This window comes from Varanus komodoensis, unplaced genomic scaffold (assembly GCF_004798865.1).
Source record: "Varanus komodoensis strain SLA01 unplaced genomic scaffold, ASM479886v1 scaffold53, whole genome shotgun sequence".
Classification (NCBI taxonomy): domain Eukaryota; kingdom Metazoa; phylum Chordata; class Lepidosauria; order Squamata; family Varanidae; genus Varanus; species Varanus komodoensis.
In genome coordinates this window covers 3,841,847-3,850,283 of record NW_025336126.1, presented here as the reverse complement: position 1 = coordinate 3,850,283, position 8,437 = coordinate 3,841,847, and the positions used below count along the sequence as shown (strand labels likewise).

The following is an 8,437-nucleotide window of genomic DNA, read 5'->3' as shown; positions in this document are numbered from 1 at the left end:
CCCCCAATCCCGCAAGTCTATCCAGAAGGATACCATGGTCGATGGTATCGAAAGCCGCCGAGAGGTCCAGAAGAACCAACAGGGATGTACTCCCCCTGTCCTTCTCCCTGCACAGGTCGTCGTACAGGGCGACCAAGGCAGATTCAGTACTGTACCCGGGTCTGAAGCCGGACTATGATCTATGATCCAATGATCTATGGCGTGGAGAAAGTGTAGAGGGAGCCATTTTTCCTCCTCTCCTATAATAGTAGAACCTGGGGTCGTCCCAGGAAGCGGACTGGTGGGAGAGTCAGGAAGTACTTCTTCACACAGTGCATGGTTAAACTATAGAATTTATCTCAACAGGAAGTAGTAATAACCACCACTTTAAAAGGGAATTGGGCAGATTCATGGAGGTGGAGGCTGTCAGTGCTGCCCGCCTTGCTTGGTACATGCTTCCTCCTCCACCAGAGGCGGCATGCTGGCATACACCAGTTTGGGCAGGCAGAGGCCTTGAGTGACCCTGCAGGCAGCTGGTTTGCCTCCGCGTGGATGGAATGCTGGACAAATACACCGTTGGTCCAATCCGGCATGGCTTTTCTTACGTTCTTTTGAGTTCTCTGCCACGGGTGCAGCAGCTGGCATGGCTACTCATGTTCTCCAGCTGTAATGGTTTTTCATTTTAAATGTGACCCTTCTTGACTGTAGTACACCTGAGTTGTGTTTGTTCTGTGATCAGGCACGGAGGGGATTAGGGTTGTATATAATCTGCAGATAACATTGCAGAATTGTAAATACATACAATAGCTATGTTGATGGTTTTCATTCTGGGCTCCTTTCCTCTCCCAGAAACAAACTCACCTGGCATGGCTCTCGGCCCCAGAATCCTCTGTTTCAGGGACCGCCCACCCTATTTTTGACTTCAGTAGAAAAACTGTGAGGATGGGTGCAAGAACAGGGGGATGGGAATTCCATCTTCCTGCATCCTCAATAAAAATAAACTGGCCTAGATTTCTGTCTTGGGTTGAATCAAACAAACCAAACAACAGCAAGGAGGAGGGAAGCAGGGTTTCTGCCTTGCAGACAGCTTGAAAGTTCACCATATCTGCTTTTCAAATGTCAGCTGCTATCTTCCTGTCCCACTGGCTGTGTTTTACCTTTCATTTACATTGTTCCCTGATGTAAGAAACTGTATTGTCATTCTCAGGTGAAATTCAGCAATTGGGGCAAGAGTATATTTGAAGAGTGTATGTACTATTCCCCCCACAAAAAAGCACCCCTTTCTTGCACATGAATTTATTTAACTTTGTCTCTTGGTCAGGAAATTCTCAAAGCAGCCAACACTGGATGCATCCAGGTTGCAGGGACATGTCTTCTAGACTTACCATCAGAAGACATTGTGAAAAAATCCATCTTCTTTCCATAAGGGCTTAGAAAAAAGGCAGTTGGGGGGAAAAAGGTGGAAGAAATGGTAGGGAAAGCACAGGAGGGCTACAAATAGGAGATGTCATCGTCTAGATTTCCCCTAACCTTCTGTGGCTAAGGCAGGGCAATGGCGTGATAAAAGCTTCCACTGGCAGCTGCTACTATCAGTCACTGGAGCAACTAAAAAAGAAGCAAAAGCACTGCAAAAGGAGGACTGGAAACACAACAGTGCCAAAGCAAAATTCTGTCAAAAGTGAAGCTGCTCTTGGAGCTGAAATAAGCAGTTACTTTCCCCCAGCCTGAAACCTTGCTGGAAAAGCTAGTTTCTTTTTTTATTTCATTTTATTTAAGTGGCGCTTTTAGCATTGATTTTATTGAATATTGTACTTCTCTTTGAAACTATGGTTTGTTTCTGCTGCTTAGTTGGTATCCGGATTGTTTGGCTTTTAATGTTATTTTTTGTCTTGCTTTGTATTTTGACTTTATGTAAGTTGCCTTCTGTGCTTTTTTATAAAAAGGAAGTGTAGAAATAATAATCAATCCCACTTTATATATGAATAATGAAAATTTATCAGCTACGGATTCTTATAAAATAAAACTAGCATCATCCATCCACAAGAGGGAGGTATCAGCAAGCTTGGAGAAACCCCAAGGTGTGCAGAAGTACAAAGGAAGAAAAAACTGTAAGGGTGAAGGAAACTAAGCAGGCTTATCAAGAATGAGCATGCTTGGTGGTCCTGGAATGCTTACTGACTGTTGGAGGAGGAAGGAATGGGAAATGGAAGGGGATGGAATGGAGTGTCTTCGAAGGGTGTGGCCGGCTGGCCCATGAACAAGAGCACTTCACACTGCAACATTTCGTTTGTTGCACAGCTGGTTGTAACAGCAGCAGCTGCAACAGCAACTAAATCGAGAGTTGACCAGCGAAGGGACCGGCCAGGCCTCACAAGAAAGAGCAGGCTAGAGCTAGGTGCCACACTGGAAAAAGCCCTGTCTCCTAGTTCCACCCACATAGTATGAAGGACACAGGACAGGATTCTTGTTGACCTCACTCCATTTCTGTGAGGAGGAAGAAAATGATAGTTAAGCCATGAAAATAGATATGGTAATTCACTCAAGTAAGCATGGGTATGTTGTGTCAAAATAATTAAGCTGGATTTACCTCAGTCTAATTCTCTTAGATGATTTACTTCATCTAATTCTCTTCTGAAACCAGTTAAGACCATGACATTCATGATCCGGTAGCATTACAGTGGCCACCTTTTCCTTGCCAAAAATAGGACAAAAGGCCATAAGTGTTCATTAATGTACATATCCATATTTATAGGCAAAGGTATATATTTAAAAATAATTATGATTTAGGATGCAATCCTATGCATATTTAGGCAGAAAAATCTCCTCGTCGCTCCCAGTGTGGCTGGCTGGGGAATGCTGAGAATAGTAGACCTTTTTTTGGTCCAAAAATACTTTGGATTGTGCCCTTAAATAGAAATACTATACATCTCGGCATAATGGGGAAAGCTGACTTGCGTGCCTTCCCAGTCTAGGTAGCAAATGCGGCTGAGAAGCTTCAAGGCCTCTGTTGCGCTTCCCTGCTTGTACGGTTCTTAATCTCCAAAATGGTCCTTCAAATAGAGGACTCACCACTGTAAAGGACACATGGAGAGCTAGTTTCTTTTGTTTGTCCTGAATCTCTTGCTCATCAGTTTCAAGAGATGAAGAAAAATTGCCTTTTTTCTACACCATGCAAAATTGCCTTTCACCCCCTGCTCTCACACTAAACTAAAAAACTCACACAGCTAGTGTCTCCATACAGGGAAAGTGTGTTAGTTTCCTGGTAATTCTGGTTGCTCTTTTCTGTCTCTACAATATGCTTTTTGAGATGGGGCAACCAACAGTGTTTCTGAATCGAGGGCTCCTAACATAGCCAATTAAAAGGCATTCTGCAACTATTCCTCCTTTTTCTCAACAGATTTATTTTTGGTAAGAAAAAAGATGAAAGAAGCAACTGGAGGGAAAAACAAGCTTACACATTGAAGATGCCATTATCTGGATCTTGTGAAAAATTCCATGAATGGGGTAGAGCAATTACAGGATGAAAGCTTCATCTGAGAACATCCCAGAATTACAATGTTATTGGCACCATTGATTTGTAAAAGGGCATCTTAATAACAGTAGCTTTATTGTAAATATATCCCTTTCAGTGATGCCCTACATATTTAGGTCTTCATCCCTGACAAACAACTGATGACTTTTAAAATGCTGCTTGCTGTTGTTGTGTTCACTATATAACTGATTTTATACTGGCTTTCATATTTCATTTCTATTTTTGGGGTGATTTAACGTGCATGTTCTATGCATGTTTTGACAAATAAGCCTTACAACTTGCACTACGGCTGGCTGGGGAATCCTGGGAATGATTGGATTTTTCTCTCTCGGCCTGCATAGGATCACACCCTTACTGATCTTATTTTCAAGTTCTGTTGTTCGATGCATCTATTTGATTGATTTTTATTAGCTACCTTAAGAGGGCTTCACCCTAAAAGGTGGGATACACATGCATTATATCAATAAATAAAGAACCTATTTCCTATAAATGGCTAGCAAAAAAAAAAGTCTTTTTTCAGGTGCTTCACACTGGGTCAATGTTTTCATTGACAATCTCTTTGTGGGATTTTTTCCTCCTAAAAGGATCAATTCACATTAGGTTAGACTGGACTCCATGCACCTGTTGGTCACCTTTGCTCCAAGTTGATGACTTATTCTTCCTCAGCAGCCTCTCAGTATATCTGGCAATTTGTTGTAATGCTGCCCCATCTTTGAGGGAAAAATGGATTTATTTTGCAGAATGCCTCTTTTCATAAGGTGGAAATGTAAGGTCAGACAGCTGCTGCAGGCGGGCTAGCGGTGGGCAATGCAGGTCTCCATGGATGCAGCCAGAGGGAGGCCTCTGCACCCACCCTGCTGGGGGGGGGGCGGATATTGCATGCCCCCATCCTCCCTCACCTCATGAATCCTACCTGGTCATTCCTCCTTACTAGGCTGAGATGTATTGCACTTCTATTTAAAAGACAATTATTTCTAAATTTGCACTTATATGTATGTTAACATATGAAATGATATGCAAATTGGTGTTCCCTTTTGTCCTGATTTTTAAAGGGTTGATGCATTTCCTCTTTCTTAACTATGCATAATTAGCCACCTCAATCCTGGCACTCTGAGCTCCATTTGCCTACTCTTCGGATGGGTTTGCATGATCATGGAGTGCAAATAATCCCTGGTGGCTTATATTCCCTCCCCACAAATGCCAGCTGCAAACTGTAAACTTTCCCAGCCTTCCAGCCTCATCAGATTTGGACAGCAGAGCCACCCACACGCGGTAAGGGTAATTATGCTCATTAGCCAGCTTGTGACCACATGCACAGGAAGGGCACCGGTTTTCACTTTCTGCCTGGTTGCCCAGCTGTCCCTGGGGCTTGTACCCTGGCCTTCCCCTTCTCCGGGGCTCAATCTGACTGCGTGGACCTGAGGCCTGACAACTTCCTCAAAACCCCTTTCTCTTATAAACAGAGCTGGCACACAGCAGTTGCACTTCTTGTAACCATCTGTTTCTTGGCCAGGAAGAAAGCCAGTCAATCAAAGGAGGGGAGAGACCCACCTCCTCCCCACACATCATTCCTCTCTCCTGTGCCAGGAGAGCAGTTGTGCAAGTGGCTGGCCAGGCTGAAGAGGAGCAGTTGGACAAGGGGACTCTCTGGTGGACCCCTTGCTGGGTTGTAGGCCTTGGCAAGTGCCCAACCATGCCTACCCTTGATGCTGGCCCTCAGCAGCTTCCCTAATGCTGTGTTTTCCAATCAAGTCTTTCCTTCAATGTTTTTATTCTATTTATCTGGAACGGCAACCTCCTCCTCTTCTTATGAGATAGGGAAGGGCTTGTCTAGGCATGGGAGTGTATCATTAGGCAGACTGAGGTGGTTGCCTCAGCGGCAGAAGCGGAAAGGTGGTGGCATGGTGCTGTAAGAGAAAGTTGTGAGACACACAGCCTGGCCTGTTTTGTCCCAGGCTTCCAAGTTGCCTTGCCAGACAAGTGCAAATTTAGATGCATTCATTGCTGGAGGGCATTCAGCCTGCCCATGTCTTGGGCGATGAGCTGAGTGGGGACAGAGTGGGGGAAGGCTCCACCTGCCTCAGCATCCTCATCCCTTCCTGGGAGTGTAAGACCCTTTTCTTTCCAGGTGTTAAGGTGCAAAGGGAAGGGACTGGACCCACAGTTTAATAACCACTGTTCTAAACTGAAATCCAGTCACTTCCAGCTCAAGCATAAAGGGGGACCACTTCTTTTGCTCTTCCAAGATGGGATGATGCTACAACCAGTTCAGACAGGCGAGCACAGGAATCTGTTCCGAGAACCAAGCCATCGGTTGTTATGCCGAGTGCAAGAGTGACTGTGATTCAGTGGTCGGACCCATGAAGCTCACTGGGAGCCACCAATTCTAAGCCTAACCTACCTCACAGGGTTCTTGTGAGGATAAATGGAATGGAGGGAAGGACCACGCAAAGTGGCGGGTTCCTAACGAGGGAAAAAATATGATGTGAATGTAATATAGCATAAAGAATCGTGTACCTGCAGCCCGTTCCCAGGAGTGCATTTTCCAGTGTGTTTCAGACTGTCAAGGTGTGCATTCACGCTCTCACGCAAGCACACCTGATCCCTTTAACACACAGTGGCAGCCCCTCATGCACAGATGCACACTCATGTCCGCACAAATGCTCACACCCCTCCCACATCACAGAATTACATAAATCTCTTTCTTCCAAAACTGCACACGCAGACGCCACGGAAAACCCTCGCACTTCTGAAAACATCCTCTGCAAAGTCACTCGCGTACCATCAGCAAAAGCTACGCTGCCTCCCATGTTACCTCTCAGATACATGACACAATTTCCCTCACACACGCAGAGGTCCTATCCCCGGTTAACCCCTCCCACACAGCTGCTGCACGCCTCCCAGCCGAGCCCTTCCTCACTCCCTTCCTCCCCCCAACCCCGCCCCCTAATCCCCACCCCTTTCTCCTGCCTGGGGAGGAGGCGCTGTCTTTGTTCCGCCAAGGGTTAACCCGGATTGTGTCTGTCACCCAGTTGCCCGGATGCTGATGTAAGGGGAGAGCTCAAGAGATCCCTTCAGATTGCAGTGAGAAGAGGCGAAGGACCAGACCAGGAGAGACTCTTTGCCAGCATCCTTCATCCATAGCAGCATCAGCACCAACCAACAGCAGCATCCTTGGCTGGACCCGCTGGATGATGCTGGTACCAGGACTGTAGCATCCTTCATCCTGCTCTTTCTCTGCCTCCCTTCCCCTCCCTGATGCCCAGAGCATCCCCCTCCCGCTAAATCTGTCAAGATGCCGGCCCCGGTATTGTCCCTATAGGGGGATTTCAGAGGGGCCTTTCCTTGCCTCCCCCCACCCTCCCCCACCCCACCCCTCCCCACCCCAAGCCCCCTGTTTCTTATTGTTGCTCAGAAGGGTGACAGACAAAAGCCATGTCCAGTGGCAAAGAAGCAGGTGGGGTCCACCCTTACCAGCCACAGCAGAGCCAGCAGCACGCGCAGTATGTGGGGCCCTACCGGCTGGAGAAGACGCTGGGAAAAGGACAGACGGGTGAGTACTTGGTGTCTGCCGGCCTTTTTTCCGAGGTGGGGGGTGTGTGCAGCAGGGGCACCTCCAATGCCATGGGGCTGGGAATGGCAGAACACGGCTAGATTTTTCCCCCTTCACCCTGATCTCTGGCTTACCCATTAGGAACCTTAGGACTAATTTGACAGAAAGATCCAGGTGAAATTGGACTATTGTGCTGAATAAAATAGATGTGTAATTAGTAAGAGGTAGTAGGAGTGTTTGTCCCATTGCAGAATAAAAGTGGGAGAGGGGGATCAGGAAAAAAGGGGATCGGTGTATTATCCATTTGGAGAATAAATGGTGGGGGAGATGAGAGAAAGGGTGGTTTGTTGCTTCCCTGAGTTTCTTCAGGGCAGAAAATGGTTTGGGACCAGTGGCCCCTTGAAGGCTAGGAGATTGGGAGAGCTTTATGGATGTTGGGGCACCTGGATCTCTCCTTCCCTCCCTCTCTCTCTGATATTTTTGGGAAGAAGAGTGATTTGAGGGGGAGTCTTTCAGATGAGAAGGCTTGTTAAAATGATCTGTGCTGGAGTTGAAGGAGGGCACTAAATGTTTACCTTGCTGGAGTTTATCTGGGGTGCATGGCAAGTAAACAGTTTTGCTTTACTGAGATGGCCCACAGACCTGCAAAAACTAAGCAAGAAAACAAAGCAATGATAGTTTTTGAAAGGGGTACGATTCTATGCCCTTTTAGCAGCAAGTGCTACTTTTTGATTGTCAGGTTTCTAGATCCACAGTGTATATTTATTAGGAGAGAGGGGTGTGTGTATAGACACATCTACTTAAATGGAACTCGAAAGCGGGGAGGCAGCAATGGGTCACCCATATTTCCTGGACGGGTCAGTCTCAGCTCTTCTTTTCAGGTTTCTATGCCAAGTCAATTGGTGGCCTGGAGAAGAAAAAAATTGGAATAAAGGCACAGCTTTTAAAAAATGCTGCAATGACCAAGGTTGACTGGGAATGGGGAAGCCAGAAGAACAAATTGGTTCCAATGTCTGCCAAACAGTTCCCCTAACCCCTAATAATTTTGGGACTTGCACAAACATCTTTTTCTCTTTTGCGTCTCCATCTCTGCCTCGCTGTATTTACAAGGGGGCAACCTGGACTGCTGTGTGTTGTGGATGGGCCTATAGATTTCTCTCTCCACCCGCCTCCCCCCCCCCCCCCCCAATCTTCTCCTGCTGCAGCACTCTAGATGAATGGAAGAGGGTTTTTTCCCTACACTCTGCAGGGATGCCAATTCAATTGTGCGGTTTAGATTATGGGGCTTGGTTATGAGAGAGATTGCTCGAATAAATGCCTGAGGCTGGGCTATATGGAAATCTCCTATTTAGCTCCTTCTCCTCTTTCTCCGG

At 46.5% G+C, this 8,437-nt stretch overlaps 1 protein-coding gene across 1 annotated transcript in view; it reads left to right on the top strand.

The window, feature by feature from the left end:
* The first annotated feature begins 6,946 nt into the window (after positions 1-6,946).
* The window catches only part of BRSK1 (BR serine/threonine kinase 1), a 57,803-nt gene continuing 56,312 nt past the window's right edge, over positions 6,947-8,437 (top strand). The window contains exon 1 of the mRNA XM_044447858.1: positions 6,947-7,064. Within this exon, the coding sequence (XP_044303793.1) occupies positions 6,947-7,064 (118 nt within the window). The remainder of the gene's footprint in view (positions 7,065-8,437) is intronic.